Source organism: Phytophthora sojae (assembly GCF_000149755.1).
Source record: "Phytophthora sojae unplaced genomic scaffold PHYSOscaffold_1, whole genome shotgun sequence".
In the NCBI taxonomy this organism is placed as follows: domain Eukaryota; phylum Oomycota; class Peronosporomycetes; order Peronosporales; family Peronosporaceae; genus Phytophthora; species Phytophthora sojae.
Window position 1 is genome coordinate 9,571,071 of NW_009258115.1, and position 19,083 is coordinate 9,590,153.

Consider the following 19,083-nt stretch of genomic DNA (forward strand, 5'->3'; position numbering starts at 1 on the left):
ACAAACCGCGGCACAGCCTAATATCACATCGATTGGTACGCTAGCATCGCTTACAGCCACTTCGATTACTGGTACGCTACAAACCGCTGCGCAGCCCAACATCACATCTGTAGGTACATTGAGTGGACTAACAATTGCTGGCAATCTCTCTTTTACCGGTGCGAGCCGAACGCTGACAGAACTTAATTCAATTGCTGCAGCACCGATTACTGGTACGCTACAAACCGCGGCACAGCCTAACATCACATCGATTGGTACGCTAGCATCACTTACAGTTTCCGGAGGAATCACTGGTACTCTACAGACCGCGACCCAGCCTAACATCACATCGGTTGGAACGCTAGGTTCGTTGAGTATAAATTCAGTTTTTGGTAAAGGATTGACCATTCAGAATGATAGTACTACATCGACAGCCAGTCTCAATATCATTTCGTATTTTCAGATGGAACAAGGCGTGCGGGGTAGCGCTAATGCTACAACGCCGAAATGCTACTTCTGGAGATATGCTCTTAGTGATCGGTTATTGATGGACATAAACGGAAATATCAATATCGGAGGGAGTAGCGTTAATTCAGTATACAAACTCGATGTTAACGGCGCAATCTGTGCAACAAGCATTACGGGTACTCTACAGACGGCTAGCCAACCAAGTATTACATCTGTAGGCACACTGGTTAGCCTTGTAGTGGGCAGACAAACATATTGCACTCTATCCACTGCCGCGCAGCCCAATATCACATCGCTAGGAACACTGAGTGGACTGACTATTGCAGGCAATCTATCTTATACCGGTGTTAACCGAACGCTGACCGGACTCAATTCAATTGATGCAGCATCGATTTCAGGCACGCTACAAACCGCGGCCCAACCTAACATCACATCGATTGGTACGCTAGCATCGCTTACAGTTTCCGGAGGAATCACTGGTACTCTACAGACTGCGGCACAGCCTAACCTCACATCGATTGGTACGCTAGCATCGCTTACAGCCACTTCGATTACTGGTACGCTACAAACCGCTGCGCAGCCCAACATCACATCTGTAGGTACATTGAGTGGACTAACAATTGCTGGCAATCTCTCTTTTACCGGTGCGAGCCGAACGCTGACAGAACTTAATTCAATTGCTGCAGCACCGATTACTGGTACGCTACAAACCGCGGCACACATCGATTGGTACGCTAGCATCACTTACAGTTTCCGGAGGAATCACTGGTACTCTACAGACCGCGACCCAGCCTAACATCACATCGGTTGGAACGCTAGGTTCGTTGAGTATAAATTCAGTTTTTGGTAAAGGATTGACCATTCAGAATGATAGTACTACATCGACAGCCAGTCTCAATATCATTTCGTATTTTCAGATGGAACAAGGCGTGCGGGGTAGCGCTAATGCTACAACGCCGAAATGCTACTTCTGGAGATATGCTCTTAGTGATCGGTTATTGATGGACATAAACGGAAATATCAATATCGGAGGGAGTAGCGTTAATTCAGTATACAAACTCGATGTTAACGGCGCAATCTGTGCAACAAGCATTACGGGTACTCTACAGACGGCTAGCCAACCAAGTATTACATCTGTAGGCACACTGGTTAGCCTTGTAGTGGGCGGACAAACATATTGCACTCTATCCACTGCCGCGCAGCCCAATATCACATCGCTAGGAACACTGAGTGGACTGACTATTGCAGGCAATCTATCTTATACCGGTGTTAACCGAACGCTGACCGGACTCAATTCAATTGATGCAGCATCGATTTCAGGCACGCTACAAACCGCGGCACAGCCTAATATCACATCGATTGGCTCGCTAGCATCGCTTACAGTTTCCGGAGGAATCACTGGTACTCTACAGACCGCGGCACAGCCTAACCTCACATCGATTCGTACGCTAGCATCGCTTACAGCCACATCCATTACAGATACGCTACAAACCGCGGCCCAGCCTAACATCACATCGGTTGGAACGCTAGGTTCGCTGATAATTGATAGCGTTTTCTCGAAAGGATTAGCCATTCAAAATTATTCTAATACATCGACAGCCAGTATCAATATCGTGAGCTATTATCAGATGGAACAAGGCGTACGGGGTAGCGCTAATGCTACAACGCCGAAATGCTACTTCTGGAGATATGCTCTTAGTGATCGGTTATTGATGGACATAAACGGAAATATCAATATCGGAGGGAGTAGCGTTAATTCAGTATACAAACTCGATGTTAACGGCGCAATCTGTGCAACAAGCATTACGGGTACTCTACAGACGCCTAGCCAACCAAGTATTACATCTGTAGGCACACTGGTTAGCCTTGTAGTGGGCGGACAAACATATTGCACTCTATCCACTGCCGCGCAGCCCAATATCATATCGCTAGGAACACTGAGTGGACTGACTATTGCAGGCAATCTATTTTATACCGGTGTTAACCGAACGCTGACCGGACTCAATTCAATTGATGCAGCATCGATTTCAGGCACGCTACAAACCGCGGCACAGCCTAATATCACATCGATTGGCTCGCTAGCATCGCTTACAGTTTCCGGAGGAATCACTGGTACTCTACAGACCGCGGCACAGCCTAACCTCACATCGATTGGTACGCTAGCATCGCTTACAGCCACATCTATTACAGATACGCTACAAACCGCGGCCCAGCCTAACATCACATCGGTTGGAACGCTAGGTTCGCTGATAATTGATAGCGTTTTCTCGAAAGGATTAGCCATTCAAAATTATTCTAATACATCGACAGCCAGTATCAATATCGTGAGCTATTATCAGATGGAACAAGGCGTACGGGGTAGCGCTAATGCTACAACGCCGAAATGCTACTTCTGGAGATATGCTCTTAGTGATCGGTTATTGATGGACATAAACGGAAATATCAATATCGGAGGGAGTAGCGTTAATTCAGTATACAAACTCGATGTTAACGGCGCAATCTGTGCAACAAGCATTACGGGTACTCTACAGACGCCTAGCCAACCAAGTATTACATCTGTAGGCACACTGGTTAGCCTTGTAGTGTTATGACGAGACCAACTACAACCTGTACTGTAAGCGGACGCAAGGTCGCGCTCTTGTCGGACAACGCGCGATCGTCAAGCTCCCTCCCTCTAAGGGGGCTAACTTACAGGTGCAGTGCGCAGTTTCCCCCGAAGTCGGCCTCGTGCACTACGCCACGCGTCGTGGCAGCATCAAGATGGAGGTCAATGCCGAGTTTGTGGACGAGGTATACGACGCGGTCGAGGCCCACGACGTGTACCGCGACCACTTTCTCGGCAAGACCATCGTCATCGTCCTGGACAACGCGCCTGCCCACTGCCAGACGGAGGATCTCGTCCAACAGCGGGCGGATCTGGAGTTGCTACGCCTAGGGCCGTACTCGCCTATGTGTAACCCGATCGAAGGTACGGCTAGCTTATCTGTTTTTGGTGCGATATACTTAGAGGTACTGAAGCGATACAATGTATTATTGTGCAGGTTGCTTTAGCGTTTTAAAAGCTCGCATCAAGGCGTATCTGGGCTTGAGCCACGATGAGATGATCAACGTGCCGCACGGCCAGAAGACGGAGCGTAGGATGCGACTGCTCGAGATAGCCGTGGAGCACTGCATGCCTTGCATTGACATGCGCCTCGTTAACAAGATGGCGCGACACTGTGCGCTGTCTGTCGCCGCTGCTATTCGTAGCGAGCCCATGGAGAATGGAACTTAGATGTTTGCTGTGGACTAAATCCACATTGGTCTGTACTAATCCTCGAAAATATTTTTTTGAAAAAAATATTTTTCGTATTTACGTGACTCTCGGCTTTGCCTTACACTACTGCCAACTTGGATTGGCAAAGGTGTTGATATACAGAGAGAGAGAGTCTGGACGATCTATTCCAGCACCCGCGAAGCCTTAGCAGTCAATCGTCAGAGTTTTGCGAAATGAGCGGCATTTGCTTACCCAACAGGTAGATAGATCGCTCTGTCTTTTTATTTAAAATTACGCAACTCATCGCTTCGTCTACATTCGAACCAGAGCTCGTTATGGGCCAGAATGCCACCTATAATAACATACAGGTATCCAAATCTGCAGTGACAATATTAACACCCTCCGTTCCATGTTTGGCGAGCATGTCTAATGTGAGACGATGTACTAAGCTTTCAACATTTGAGGCGTACAGCTTACGTAGCTCGAGCTAGCAGACATGATAGCACGAGATATTGACAAGCGTTGCCCAGCTATAAAGTATGCTTCAGCGGACGCATAGCGTAGTTTATTAGTGAAATCCTTAGCAACCTTTCACAAAAGTACAGCGGGTGGAAAAAGTCATAGCCCACCCCAAGCCCGCCACATACATACAGTAAGTCAAAACGATTTGCAAGCCCGATGACCCAGTGTTTCGACCTACCCAGTTGCATCCAGCAACACTAGCGATACAATGCACACATGAGACGAAAGGTACTCATGTTGTCATACATATAAGCAAAGCAGGATCCCGAGAAACCAAGAAACGGATATGATATCGTGCAATGTCTGAGGGCATTCATCACGTTTTGCCAGGCGTTGGAGATTCACAATCTGGTGATCCAATACAAAAACCAAGATAAACTCAGATTGGACCGGTTTCATTCGAGCAGCGATTCGTCAAAATCCAGCCTTTAATAGTCAATGGAATTCGAGCAATTTCGGCAATTTTGTGAGTTGAAGCGCTGTTGTCATTTCACTTGAACATCTTTTTGACTTGGTCTTAGCACACTGACCCGCACAGGTAGCTCGGGGTTTCTCCGCCCGCTGTAGTAATAACTCGTAATTTTTAGTCTTATCTTAGACTTGTCCTTGATTTTAGTGCTAAACTTAGCAAACAACCCCTGAGCTACAGAGTAATACATGTAGCCATTCGTAGCTTTAAATGTAATTGGTTAGGTTAACAAGTACTCTATTTCGGTTAGAAAGATACCCGGTTTCGGTAAGTTACAAAACAATTCTGCCGGCCAAGCACAGCTCTTCGACCTGTGAACAAGATGCTCGCTTTGACGGTCTAGTTGATCGACTTCTCAGCATGAGTGGAGCAGTGGGTCCGCTGAGCGCGGCTGCTCTCAAAGCTTTGCCCGTCAGCAAACACGAAGTCAACGGCAGTTTTGCTATTTCACATTCGGCGACTGTGACGTACGTGACCAACTTGGATTTATGGGTCTGCAAAAGTTTTCAGTTGCTGCCTGCAGCGCAAAAGAACACTGTTGTCGCCGCTGTGGCAAGAATGTACGTTTTGGCCATTTCACGCATCTTTGCTTTGACACAATCAACGGAGTCGTCACCACCCGTAACACCAAAAGAGCTGGTATCGAGTAAAATGGTTGAGCTGTCGAGGACGATCGATGACCACCGCGATAGACTCGTGCAACACTTCGGCGAATAAGGGATCGACAAAATTGGACATGAGTTCAAAGTACTTTGCCGAGAGTATGGAAGCAACAAACCCATCCGCACAGCATCGACAAATTTGACCACCGTCTTGCCGACTTCCACGAGATGTGGCGCCTTGGCGACGCAGCGGAAAGATTTCCGATGCTGGCAAGTTTTTGTGGAGGAATTGCTACAGTCTTCCCAAACACGGCCACCGTGGAGGCTGACTTCTCTCTCATAGGGTGCGCGAAGACTGACAAGCGAACGGCCCTCACCGACCTAGCTCTCGAAGGCGTCTTGTACTGCAAGCAGTGGAAGCGTCTGTCTCCTCTACCTTAAGCTTTAGAGTAGCAGCAACTCGTTATTCCCATAAATCCCACTTTTCCCACATTCTGTGTCTAAGATGGGTCACTTCCTAGCAGAAAGTGGTAAAAGTGACTTCTCCCCTTTTTAAGTGGTCTGATTATGACTGTCGGTGGACGCGCCTGCTAGTATCATAGCGTGTGTTTACCCGTGGTCAGACCAAGAGAAGAGAAGAGGTGGTCGTGTATACGAAGGGCGAGTCATCGCCGTGTAGTGGAGGAGCGAGACCGCATTTCATTTATCCTTCGCGCCGGAGTATAGCTCCGGCACCCTCGTATCAAGCCGTGACTGGCTGGGACCCTTCTTTCCTGAGGGCCTGCGAGGTTTATATTGTGTGTGAGAGCTTTGCTCGTGGCTGGTGACGCTCGTCAGTTGACTAAGCGGAAACACGGTGCACAGAGGAAACATCAACCCGGTGCAAGGGAAAGTTCCTGGGCCTTCAGGTTCTAACCCTAACAAGCCCATTGAGTCATCGGGACTTGATGGGTGTTATTGGTGGGGAAAGTGTGCTATTATATAATTTAGTGCGTGTCAGAAGCGAATGTTGGTTTTAGATAAATTGCTACACTTTAGATCGCAAAAAATGCCATCTGACTTCACTCCGATTTAGAGCGCCAAGTCAGCGCTTGCATCCATTACTACGAGTGAGTTGGCAAGGCTAGAATTGCTAAAAGAGAGTGCACTTCAACTTTCCCGCATGGATACGTCTACGCAAAGCTCATCATGTCCAATACTCTGTGAAGCTACAGCCTGTAGCCTACAGATAGCTCCAGGCAGTGGCGCAGGTGGTCTCCTTATACCTTGGGGACCCACACCCCGCACTACGCAACTAGCGCCAAGTCGCAACGACGGGTTCGTTCGCTGCCCTGCTAGTCGCTGGGCCCTCCTACGCGGACATGCTTCACGGGCACCCCGCGCGGGTTTGCTTTGGCTATGCTCCTCGCAACCACTTGCTGCCGATAGAATAGAGAATCTCGCGATAGCATTAGCTGATAATGAAGACTCCATCATGCAGCCCCTCCAGTGCTGTTAATTGCTTATTGGTTCGATGACCTGCATGGGTTAAACTGAGACTCTAAGTTTGCTTCACTACACTACAAAAAATGCCCATGGTGACTGATAGAGTTACAGAATCAATTAGAGGGTGGGGGCTCCACTACAGGGTGTCGGCCCCCTAAGCAACTCAACGGAGCAACGCGACTGAGGTGTTCAATTACTAGTAACTTCAAAATGTTATTATACCCAATGGCAAGTTTTATTTTTTTCTGCAAGGCGTTATTATGCAATAAATAACGGACGCAATGCATCGGTAAACTTCATATATTCTTCAGCAAAATTAAGATGAACACTCAGCTTTCATAGAGTGTAGTTTCATCCTTCCGCCACACGAACGTCTTCATCCCGCTCGGGAACTGCTCTGTCTCGTCGTCCCGGTGGTCCCATTTTCCGTTCGTCTTGGAGCTCCGGTGGATGTCCACCGCCAACAGCACCGTGCGGTGGTAGATCTGCAGACGGTTGCGTTTCGAAGCGTCCTCCACCTCAGGCCACCGCATCGAAGCCACGTCCGGCACGAACAACGTCTCGGGCAACACGTTGTTCAGAATGCCCACGAGCGACGTCAATACGTCGGACGCCCCCGTCTGGAACGGAATCTCGACGCCCGTGTTGGCTTGGCCGTAGCCTTCCCGCATGTTGAAGTATTTGATACCGTGGCTGATCCAGGGCTTGACGCTGAAGTACTCGCACTGAGTTTTGGCGCAGAGCCTTTCAGCCGCGGCGATGAGACCGTTGACGTTCTGCTCCTTGGCACCGCGGAACACCGCAGCCGTTCGGCCGGCATTGCACCACGGAGAGTCACTGAAGCTTCTAATAATGAGAGGACAGGCATCCAACTTCGCGATGAACGTCTCGATGTCTTCGACCGTCTCCGCGTATACAAGCGAGTCGAGAGGCTGCTCCACGTTCGCCACCTTGTTGCCGCGGCCGAGCTGGTGGTCGAAGATGAACTCGCGCAGGTCCAGCGCTGAGCCTTTCGTCGCTGCGTACTCCTTCCCGGGCAACGCGGTGGCGTTTAGAGCCACCTTGCCGCCGTACGTGTTGAGGTTCAGGTACTTCCTCATAACATGCGAGAGGTGCATGTCTTCCGACGTCGCCCAGGACGGTGGCCGCTCCTTCATGAAGTACTCGAGCCACGACTGCTCCAGGAACCACATGCCGCAGAGGTAGTCCTGCTCCTCCATGTCCGTGGTCGAGAGGTCATACCCCACAGTCGGCCAGCTCTTGTAGCCCTCGAACGTCGCTGCACGGAGGTGGCCATTGTTGCCCCACACACCCTTCTTGATGTTCATGTACTGAATGTAGTCGAACACAGTCGTGGAGTCGATGGCCTTATCGTCGTCCACGATCAGCACGTACTTGGTGGTGGCCATGTACGCGAGCAGGAAGCGTCCGTGGAACTTGTGGTTGAACTCGGACACCGTGAAGACCAGTCGGTGGCTTTGGGCGGGGTACGCTACTCGTGTTGCGTCCAGGACGGCTTCGTACAGGTGTCGGCTGGGCGAGTTGAAGCACATGACCCAGACGTTGGGCGGCTCCACGTTCTCCTGGTTGAGCGCCGCGTCCAGTTGAATATGCAACGCCTCGGGCTCGCCCCGGTAGACGTTGAAGATGATGGTCGTGGACGTGTCGTTCGCGCTGAAGTCGGACGTGTAGAAGTCCTCGCCCATGGCAAGTGGCTCGTGACTGGAGTGCACTGCAAGTGTGGTCTTCTTGGTCAGCTGATCGGAAGGTTGTTGTTGTTCGTCTTGAACCGCTCCAAACGGCTCGACTGGTCCTTTGTTCGAGCGCAGCACGCCGCGTAGTTTTCCTCTGGTTGTCTTGATGACGTGGGGGCCCAGCGTGAAGATCATCGAGCAGCACATGACGAAAAGCGCCGTCCCGCCGAGTACCAGGTTGAGTTTGAGGCTTCGAGGATAATTGTTCCGCTTCATTCCGGGGCTGGAGGCGTCAGCGTTTGCTCTGGCGCTACGATTGAAGAATGACTCAGCTGAGACCGCACGGACGCTCGAGAGGGACGTTCGAAGTATCGAACTGATAGCTGCGGAGTATCGAGGTGGCGATACGCCAGAATCGCAGGTGAAATTTATCGACTCAGGCAAGAACGGGGACGAGGCGAAGAATTGCCGAGACGACAATAACAACATCACTGAGCGATGACTGGAACCAGTGCAGCCAGTAAAGCACGGTCATTAGCTCATCATTCCATGATCTCATCGTATCGTTCGTCACTAACAACGAGCGAGCTGCAGCCGTCCGAGGGCATCACATCGCTGGCCCACATAGTCAAGTTTTAATGCCAGCGCTCATCTTTCGGCTGTATTTCTGAGCTTGCTGCCGTTCAAATAACAAACGATGTATATTTTTCAGCCGACTTCATGGCTTACGACGAGTAATAGTGAAGTGGGTCATCGGTCGACTCTCGCTGCCATATCAACGTCTCCATTCGGGACGGGAATTCATCCGCGATCACCCACTCGTCCTTCTCATCGTCAACAACTTTGCCGTTTGTCTTGGAGTTCCGGTGGATGTCCACCGCCAACAGCACCGTGCGGTGGTAGATCTGCAGGCGGTTGCGTTTCGAAGCGTCCTCCGCCTCAGGCCACCGCATCGAAGCCACGTCCGGCACGAACAACGTCTCGGGCAACACGTTGTTCAGAATGCCCACGAGCGACGTCAATACGTCGGACGCCCCCGTCTGGAACGGAATCTCGACGCCCGTGCTGGCTTGGCCGTAGCCTTCGCGCATGTTGAAGTATCTGATACCGTGGCGGATGTTGGGCTTGACGCTGAAGTACTCGCACTGAGTTTTGGCGCAGAGCTTCTCTGCGGCGGCGATGAGACCGTTGACGTCCTGTTCCTTCGCCCCACGGAACACCGCTGCCGTCTTGCCACCATCGCACCAGGGGCCTGAGACTGCAGCTGCAGTCCCATTGACTTCACCAACATTGACAGCCACACTGCCATTTTGCGACGGACACGCGTCAAGCTTTGCCAAGTAGTCCTCAATGTCGCCTGCTGTCTCGGCGTAGACAAGCGTCTTGATCGGCGCATTAACACTAACGACCTTGTTGCCCCGTCCAAGCTCGTGGTCGAAGATGAACTCACGGAGGTCCAACGCGGATCCCTGCGTCGCCTGAACTTCCTTGGGCTTGTGAGGGAGCGTCTTACCAATCGCAACTCGACCCGCGTACGTGTTGAGGTTCAGGTACTTCCTCATGACATGCGAGAGGTGCATGTCCTCCGACGTCGCCCAGGACGGTGGACGCTCCTTCATGAAGTACTCGAGCCACGACTGCTCCAGGAACCACATGCCACTGAGGTAATCCTGCTCGGCCATGTCCTCGCCCGTGAAGTTGCGGGGCCAGCTCTTGTAGCCCTCGAACGTTGGTGCTCGGCGGTGGCCATTGTTGCCCCACACTCCTTTCTTGATGTTCATGTACTTGATGTAGTCATTCACCGTGTCGCCGTCGATGGCCTTGTCGTCGTCCACGATCAGCACGTACTTGGTCTTTGCCATGTACGCGAGCAGGAAGCGGCCGTGGAACTTGTAGTTGAAGTCCGAGACGGTGAACTTGACGGTGTGCGCAACGTCGGGGAATTTCTTCTTCACTTCCTCCACCACGTGCCGGTACTTCTTCTCCATGGGCGAGTTGAAGCACATGACCCAGACCTCCGGGGGCGAGACGTACTTCTGAGTCAGCGCCTTCAGCAGCTGCACCGCGAGCGCCTTCGGTCTGCCCTTGAACACGTTGAAGATGATGGTGGTCGAAGTGTCGTTCTCGCTGAAGTCGGACGTGTAGAACTCGTCGCCCATGGGCAGCACTTCTCGACTCGGCTGGACGTCCACAGTCAAGTCTTCAACCGCTGAGACCTTGAGCAAGACCTGGTGCTGCGAGTACTCGTCCACATCCTGGCTGCGGATGGCGAAGGCGTGGTGGTTGGCCACACGCTTGTCGAAGCCCGCCAGGGACCCCACGAACCAGCACACGAACAGAATCCAGCCTCCGCCAAGGACGTAGAGCGCTCTCGGTCGCCGCCACAAGTCCGAGTTGCCGACGTTGTGTCTTCTGGACTCCATCGCAAGTCGCGGAAAGTTGCTTAGTGAGGGTGAGATCTCGATTGGCACGAGCGCGGATCAAGTGGAGACTCTGCTGGGTGCGATGATGTTGGAAACCAACGATCGCTTCAACCGCTTGAAACGACCAGCTCCAGAACTTCAGAAACGAACGATCCACCCATCCACACCAAAATGTCGACGAGCCGCATACCAAGTCTTGATTGACACGACGCCACCCGCATCACCAGCCTGCCCGCAATCCAGCCAGCGGCAACAGACAATGGATCGAAAAAACCACGCACTGGTCTACTATATATTTAGTGCTCAGTCCCCACCTGCTCCCGTTCCTGCGTCGTTCCTCCTCCTGCCGCTGCTGCTGTTGACGTGGCCGAGTCGGCGGTGCTACTCACCCTCGCCCTCACCTGGCACCGCGGGCTCCTCTCCTGCGCTGTCTTTTCCCTCTGCCTTGCCTGTTGCCAGGAGCGGGAGCGCGTTGCTGCGTGGGTGGCGCGACTCGGTCGGTAGCTCTCTGGATGAGCTCCAGGCTCACTGGAAGGTCTTTCGCTTGCCCATGCGCTCGAACTGCGCCACCATGCTGCAGGTCCGCGCAGCCAGGTCGCGGGTCTTGTCGATCACCTGGCGGTGGACCGAGTTCTGCGGCATGCCCATGACGATGCGTCCTTCCTGGGTGTCGATCTTGGCGTCCAGGCGCGCGTTGCGGATGAGGTTCACGATCCACTTCTCGGCCTCGCCGTCCTCCTGCATGGCCAGCTTGGATGACAGCGCCTTCATGTCGATGGTGCGGTGCACGCGGCAGTACATCTCGAAGATGGCCAGGCGCGCGGCCTCCATGAAGTCCGTCGAGTTCTTCTCGTAGAGGAAGAAGTCGCTGGCCAGCACGACCTCGCACTCGCGCAGCTTCTCCTGGGCCGACTCGAAGTCGAAGTTGACGAACAGGCAGTCGACGAAGTCCACGATCGGGTCACGGTAGCCCTTGTCGTCCACGCGCAGCACGCGCAGCAGGTCCTTGATGAGGTTGCGGCGACGCTTGTGCAGGATCACGCCGGCGCACAGGTAGCGCAGCAGCCACGGCGCGTTGCTCTGGATGGCCTCCACGCAGCGCGACTGCAGCATGAAGTCCACGATGGCGTCGCGGCCCTCCTCGTGCCACGCGAACACGAACAGCGACCAATGCAGCAGCCACGTGCGCTGCTGGAGCTGCTCCACGGGGCTCATAATGGTCTGTCAACATACAACAACAAAAAACAAATTAGCTAGGAACAGCGGTTCAATACATCCCCGGCTACTCCACGTACGCTGCTCTCGATGACGTCGCTGATGCGCGAGATGTCGGCGAGCGCGTCGTCCCAGCGGAAGATGAGGATCTCGGCCGCGAGCTTGCCCCAGAGCGCGTTGAGGTATTGCTCGGACGAGTTGGGGATGAGCACGCCGTAGTACGTGAGGTACGTGAGGCAGTCCTGGTAGTTACCGCACTCGTACTGCAGCTTGGCGTACTTGTAGAGGCCGTCCAGCACGGCGGGCGTGATGCCCTCGTTCTGCTCGAGGTGGCTGGCGTTCAGCAGGTTCTCGCTCTGCAGCTGCATGATCTTCTCCTCGTCCTCGATGAGCTCCAGCATGGGGCTGCACTCGCTCTTGGCAAAGCTCAGCGCATCCAGGATCTCGCCGCGGCGCGTCTCGAACTCCTCGGGCACGTCCTCCGTGCCGTGCAGCGTCTGGTGGATCTCCACGGCGAAGTCCGCCATGTTGGTGGGCTTGAGCAGCGCCAGCTTGGCCGCCATGAGCTGCGCCTCGTCGTACAGCTCGCTGCTGGACAGGAAGTCGATGAGCGGGAACATGAAGTGCAGGTCCATGAAGGGCGCCAGGCGGTTCGTCAGGTCGAACTTGGCGTCGGGCGGCACGCTCACGCCCGGCGCGGCCGCGTCCGTCTCCTCGTGGCTACTCATGACTGGCTGCGTCTAGTGGCGTAGAGGGGGGAAGAGATAGAGAGAGGGGCGCGAGTCGGTCGGGAGCTGTCGCTGCTCCTGGGTGGCTCGCGGGAATGAGTGGCGATGGCTGGCAGCGACGAGTTTGGGGAGGGGCACGGTACTACATGTGGTACAGTGTACCCAGTGGATAAGTTTAAGGTGGACCACATGGATGTTGTTGGACGCAATTTTCATTGAACGCACAGCATGGCTTTTATTTATGCAACTTGACGGTACTTTTGAATTCGAGGTCTACGACGACGACGCGGGGCTGACGTTCCAGAAGCGCTGGGCGAAGTCCCCGATGCCCGGGCGGATTCGCTGCTGCTCGTCCAGCACGGTGTCTACCTGGGCGGTGACGAGCGACACATCTGCGGTGGGAATTAGAGAGGCAGCGTTAGTTTTTTTTTCAGACTCCAAGTCGGATGTTGAAGTGGACCCACCTGAGAAGTGCCGGAGCACGTTCTGGAGCCCCTCGAAGGCGCTGATCATCGTCGCGAAGTAGATATTCCTCGCAGGGATCTGCCTGTCGTGCACGAGGTGCTGCAGCACCGCGCACGCCTTCTCGCCAGCGGCACACTCGACGTCAAGTAGCAAAACGAACTGGTGTGGATTGATGGGCGGAAGATGCGCGAAAATGCGCCTCGAAGGAACGTTGAGTCCGCTGCTGCTGTTCTTCTTCTCCCTTTGTCTCTCCTCGATGGACACGACGCCGGTGGGCGATGCAGGACTCACGTCCGTGAACGCACGGAGCAGCACCATGCCCTCGTCTTCCATGGACAGAGCGTAGAAGTCGGACGCGTTCAGGGCTTTCATGGTCTCCATAGCTATTTGTGATCTCCTCCTCCTCATGGGGCAAGCACGTCAAGACCGCCGGAACTTGGTCGCAACTAAGTTCCGGCACGGGTACGAGTAGGTAGAAGCCTCGTGCACAAGAAACCGCTTCGCCACCACTGGACCATCCACCGCCATAGCATGGCTATGCGTGTCACGGCCGCGCCGTCGCGGGCCCGCTTCGTCTCGGAGAAGATTATGGTGATGCAGATGATTATGGTGTCGGATCGGGTCCTGCGGCGAGGTATCGAGGGGAGTGCTGGGCCACGACAGGCACTCGTCTCGACGCTGTTCAGCCTGTCTGGCCTGGAGTGGCGATGGGGTTTCAGCACGGTCAATGTCAGCTTGGATAGCAATGGAGGACACGCCCGGGGTGGCCGGCGACGGAATCGCTTCGGTCGCGATCGTGTGAGCTGCTGGGGACGCCTGCTGAGTGCTCGCCTTCTTGCGTGACCTCTTCGGGTGCGTGGCTGTCGGGTCCCGGACATCCCGCGTCAGCACTTCCCACCGGTTCTTGTACAGATTGCAGATCGCCGCTCGACTGACGTTGAACTCCTTCGCTAGCGCCACCTGCTTCTCGCCGGCTGTAACGTCGTAGGCTTTACTCTCTTGAAAGCGGAATGAAAAGTGTATTTAGCTTGGCTTAGTTCGGGTTTTCCTTCTTTGTTGCTGCTCTGTTGCAGACAGTCATTCTGAGTGTAAACCTAGCGTCATCTTAACCTGAACTAAAGTAAACACAGAGTAATCCTTCTAGGTGTCATCAACGGAGTTGTACTCCGTTGCACGACCCCACTTTAAAAACACGTTTACCCCTTGACCGAAGGGCAGTTGGAAGCGATATGCCCAACTTGCTTGCAACGATGACACGTCGCGGTTTCCATCCACTTGGCCGTGGTTGCTAGCGTGCTTCCTCCAGTGACCCCATGATCAAAGCGCAACGCGAGCTCGATGGTCTCTTCCAGCGTAGCGGGGTGATGTTCTCGGAGATGGTGGGACGTCTCCGATCGAAGAACCTGTTGAAAGTAGAATCGCAATTCCATGGGGGTGATGGTCACTTGGCATTGGATCAGGATATCTTGAAAGGCGCTCAGGTAGTCGTGCAGGGAGCCAATTTGCGTGAGTTTGCAGAGTTTCTCGCGCAGCATATACTCATTGTCCGGTGGCAGAAAACGTTTGCGCATAGCACCCTTGAACGTCTCCCAGGTTCGGACAATTTGGGCTCGATCACACTCGGCCACAAACTGCCGATACCAATTCATAGGCGTGGGTGCCAGGTAGCACGACACCATGGTGACGAACGCGGGGCTGTTCTCCACCATGATCGGGTGATAGTCGGCGTAGTATTGTTCGATCATGAAAAACCACAGCTCTAGGTCCTCATTGAGCGTGCCGTGGTCCTTGGGCGGCTCCGCCTTCCGGGCAGCAGGTGGCTTGCTAGTGATTGCTTCAAGACGCGCAGCTTGAGCAGCTATTTGCTCATTCATTCGTGCGTGAAATTGTTCTTGTTGTTGAGCAAAAAACTGCAACATCTCACTAAACGTTTGTGGCGCGTTGCTGGCGTCCATATTGGTGCGGCTCGATGGCTACACTTGGGTCGGCTCGATGGCTTCGTGACTCGATGGTCTGGACTCGGACTCGATGGTCTGGAACTTGGACTCGGTAGCTCGATGGCGCCGAGGACTTGACAACGACAAGTGCTACTATGTAACGTCATAGGCTTTACTCTCTTGAAAGCGGAATGAAAAGTGTATTTAGCTTGGCTTAGTTCGGGTTTTCCTTCTTTGTTGCTGCTCTTTTGCAGCCAGTCATTCTAAGAGTAAACCTAGCGTCATCTTAACCTGAACTAAAGTAAACACAGAGTAATCCTTCTCGGTGTCATCAACGGAGTTGTACTGTAACGGGGTACAATCAAGTGTACCCATTACATGAAGAGTGACGGGTGTCACTCTCCCGAGTACATGGTACATGGTACCAGTAGCTCCGCAAGCCAACCTTTTTGAGTTTGTGTGGGCTTTTGTATAGTTAACTTGTAGTTTGTATTACGACCAAGTTAACCTCTACCAAAATACAGTCAGTCTTATAACTTACTCCTTTGTAACAAACCGTTCCCTTTGAGGCCGGGAACTGGTGAACTGCTGTTCACCTGGATAGTAATATCCGCACGCACTTCCTCTGTGCATTGTGCTGTGTGACCCCGTCACACTTGGTAACACTCGTAATCAATCCTACGCCTACGCGGGTAGATTGGTCTACCTGAATCCTCGGTGGCTCAGGTCTGTGAGCCACGATGGACCGAAGTGAGTTTCCTCACTTGACTGACTCGCAGTTCGAGTCGGTGCGGAAGATGGTGGGCATCTTCGGAAGAGATGCCCTCCGGAGCTTGGCGGCGGCGACGCCAGCCGAGCAGGTCGAGCGGGTGAGCGCGTTTGACGAGTACGAACGCGGGCTCATCGCTCATGTGCAGGGAAACCTGCTGGCTCAGATGAGTGAGCCCAAACGGGTGCAGCCTAAGCCTCTGCGGCTAGCTGTGCCTCCGTTCGAAGGGAAGGAAGGTGAGAACCTTCACTTCTGGATCTGGGAGACCGAGATCGCAATGAGCGCAGGTCTCATCTCGGCCGAGAACCTTCGAGTCGCCTTCGCGCTCTCCAATCTTGGCGGACGTGCCAGGACTTGGGTATACGCGCGAAGCGATATCACCTGGATATTTCACATCCTGGGCTCAGCTGTGTGAGCAGCTTCGAGCCGCTTTTCTCCCGGCGAACAATGAGTTCCGCCAGCGCTCGCGCTTCCTTGCCTGCAAACAAGGGGAGCGCGAGCTGTACGCGTACGTACAGGAGATGCGCACGCTGGCAACCTCGCTGGTGGGGAACCCACTGTCGGAAGACGTCAAGATGACAGTCTTCGTGGACGGCCTGAAGGTCGGTCCTGCGCGCACGCAGTTTTCCGCGTGCGCACCGCCACTATGGAGGAGGCGATCCAAGTCGCCCTCCAGGAAGAGTACAGCCACAAGCAGGCTGGTGCTCTGGCTGTTGTACAGCCTGTGGTCGCTGACAGCGAACCAGAACCCATGGATCTGAGTTCGGCTGAGCAGTACTCAGCCCGCCTCTACGGATGCGGCGGACTAGGACACTATCAACGTGTCTGCCCATCGCCTGGGTCTGGGAAGAAGACCTACCCGAAGACCAGAGGGTCAAGGGGGCGCCGACGCCATGCACCGTCAGGTGCTCAAGGGGGACACAACCACCAGTAAGGATGAGGGCCTTGCTGGGGTAGGCCCGAGTCTTTGTGATGGGTGTACGGAAGGCGTACACCACAGAGACCCGGGGTCCCTTGCGAGCACTGACGCTCGCATTGGTGAAGGACAACGGTGGGTTGTCGGTAGTACACGTGAGTGTGCGGGGGTAATGATATCCCTAGACATGATTGAGTCTGGGACGTCGCGTGGATGTTCGCACGTCGCCAGATGTGTCGGTTGGAATAACGACACAAGTGCCGAGACTCTGCGAGAGAGTCTAAGCACAAGGTCAGGTCTCATTGACTGAGGCTGGGCCGAAGAAGAACCTTGGGGTCCGCTGTGACCCTGGCTGCCGCGCTCGAGGGCGCTGACAGCAATGGAACCGCACATGGTCCCGGACATGAAACCGTACATCGTCCCGGACATCGTGCCGAAGCCGGCCCTGGGCATGGAACCGTATATGCCCTCAGCTTGAGCAAGTATGACTTGGCCCTGAGTGCGCCGTGCAAGCTGCACAGGCTCTCGGTCGAGTAGCGCGACAACGCCTTGAGGCTAAGTCGGCCCTCTGTGTCTGACAGAGCATTGGTGAGTCATGTTCCCACCTCTGGACAGACACAAGGGCGTCCGATGGGACCGCCAGGGCGCTGGATGCGTCCGACAAGACGAAGAAGAAGAAGGGAGCATCATTGACATGCTGATCTCCATGAAGAAGGTGCAGTGTATCTGCAACCGAGGGCTGTTATGCCTGGCATGTGGAGCTGCCTCAACAAGCAACTCCAGTGCTGAGAGTCATTGCTCGGCATGAGCATTGACAAGGGTGGTGTTCGATGACACCACCAGGTGGGTAACCAAGGACCACTGACTAGCGGGTAACTTAGTTCCGCACAGAGCATGTAATGCTGAGGAGGCCGCTCAAAGCACCTCCGGCGTGGGTAACCAAGTACCACGGACGGTCGCCCAGACCTTAACTGAAGAGGAACGCGCTGCAGGCACTTCCTGTGTGGGTAACCCAGTTCCACACCAGGTCACTCAGACCTAAACTGATGAGGAAGGTGCACGATGCACTTCCTGTGTGGGTAACGTAGTTCCACACGATGCCGTAAGGCTCTGCATGAGCCGGAAGGAGTCGCTCGAAGCGACTTCAGCGTGGGTAACTTAGTTCCACGCACGTCAGTATGACCAAGACTAGTGATCAGGTCACTTGGGTCTCCTCGTGTGTGGTGGATGACCACACGGAGTTTAAGAGGCTCGTGACACCGTCACGATGTCATAGCCGCACGGTCCTCTTGAAGGCGCCGCACGGCTTTGATTTTAAGCGGAGGAGGAGTGCGCGGAAGCACTTCCTTCCTCCAAGGGCTTGGCACCCGGTCATCATGGATGATGTTCGACTGGGTGTCGACCAGCGCAGCTGTGACCATGCGCACAGAAGACGTGGCTTGGGTACACGACGTACCTGCGGCGATGCATGTTGCGTCGCCGCCGACTCGGCGAGCATGGTCGATCACGACTGGAACGTGTCTGCCGGAGGGCGACACCTCAATGACCACATGCAGGAGCATGCTCGGTCTAAAGGCAAAGGCCGCTGCGCGGCAGGGATCGTTGGTACGGTCTGTCGCGCCTAGCACTGTGCGGCGTTGGGACAACAAGTGTCCATGACTCGGTGCCGAGATGGCTGAGTCTGAGTATGTGTGCATGCCATGCAGCTACTCTGAATGCAGGACAAGCCGTACGCTGTCATGGGTGTCATTGCCCGAAGACGTGGGTAACAGAGTAACACGTCAAGTCACGCAGACTCAAACTGCATCCAGGCTGGTAGATGCCAAGCCCTGGTCGACGATGTTGACCCAGAGCCAAAGAAGGGTAGCTGCCCGTGCCACCGGAGTCTGCTGGCACGGTGACTCGGTGCTGCAGGGCGGCGCGAGGTTAGGCGGCCGGCTGGCGCCTGACCCGCCGGGGCTCAAATCGTAAGTGGGGGAGGGGATCGGAAGTGCCCTTCCTCCCGAGGTCTCTGACATGAGACTTGCTTCGTCGTAGAAGCCAGTGTAGTGGCTGCATGGTGTAGCCACTCACGAAGTATTGCACGAAGGTGCTGGACCTGATGCATCGCTGCTCAGGTCCCATGGTCATGGTGACCGATGGCCAGCAACCTTGG

The 19,083-nt window shown here is 54.2% G+C and overlaps 6 protein-coding genes across 6 annotated transcripts; 1 reads left to right on the forward strand and 5 right to left on the reverse strand.

The window, feature by feature from the left end:
* Positions 1–442: 442 nt before the first annotated feature.
* On the forward strand, positions 443–3,721 carry PHYSODRAFT_322974 (hypothetical protein; the record flags this gene model as incomplete). The annotated part of the gene is made up of 3 exons (XM_009518439.1): positions 443–461; positions 3,155–3,415; positions 3,510–3,721. The coding sequence occupies 3 exons, from the start codon at positions 443–445 to the stop codon at positions 3,719–3,721; spliced, it is 492 nt and encodes a 163-aa protein (XP_009516734.1).
* Positions 3,722–7,110: 3,389 nt separating this feature from the next.
* On the reverse strand, positions 7,111–8,487 carry PHYSODRAFT_469664 (hypothetical protein; the record flags this gene model as incomplete). Its single annotated transcript, XM_009518440.1, has 3 exons — positions 7,111–7,767; positions 7,843–8,229; positions 8,296–8,487. 3 exons carry the CDS (start codon positions 8,485–8,487, stop codon positions 7,111–7,113), a joined length of 1,236 nt encoding a protein of 411 aa, XP_009516735.1.
* A 713-nt stretch (positions 8,488–9,200) lies between these two features.
* On the reverse strand, positions 9,201–10,898 carry PHYSODRAFT_322976 (hypothetical protein; the record flags this gene model as incomplete). Its single annotated transcript, XM_009518441.1, has 1 exon — positions 9,201–10,898. One exon carries the CDS (start codon positions 10,896–10,898, stop codon positions 9,201–9,203), a length of 1,698 nt encoding a protein of 565 aa, XP_009516736.1.
* A 180-nt stretch (positions 10,899–11,078) lies between these two features.
* Positions 11,079–12,909, reverse strand: PHYSODRAFT_552766 (hypothetical protein). Its single transcript, XM_009518442.1, has 2 exons — positions 12,194–12,909; positions 11,079–12,119 (listed from the first exon to the last, which is right to left on the reverse strand). The coding sequence occupies exons 1-2, from the start codon at positions 12,839–12,841 to the stop codon at positions 11,424–11,426; spliced, it is 1,344 nt and encodes a 447-aa protein (XP_009516737.1). The 5' UTR covers positions 12,842–12,909; the 3' UTR covers positions 11,079–11,423.
* A 205-nt stretch (positions 12,910–13,114) lies between these two features.
* PHYSODRAFT_322978 (hypothetical protein) lies at positions 13,115–13,678 on the reverse strand (the record flags this gene model as incomplete). The annotated part of the gene is made up of 2 exons (XM_009518443.1): positions 13,115–13,233; positions 13,306–13,678. 2 exons carry the CDS (start codon positions 13,676–13,678, stop codon positions 13,115–13,117), a joined length of 492 nt encoding a protein of 163 aa, XP_009516738.1.
* Positions 13,679–14,502: 824 nt separating this feature from the next.
* PHYSODRAFT_475618 (hypothetical protein) lies at positions 14,503–15,225 on the reverse strand (the record flags this gene model as incomplete). The annotated part of the gene is made up of 1 exon (XM_009519763.1): positions 14,503–15,225. The coding sequence occupies one exon, from the start codon at positions 15,223–15,225 to the stop codon at positions 14,503–14,505; it is 723 nt and encodes a 240-aa protein (XP_009518058.1).
* Positions 15,226–19,083: the final 3,858 nt, after the last annotated feature.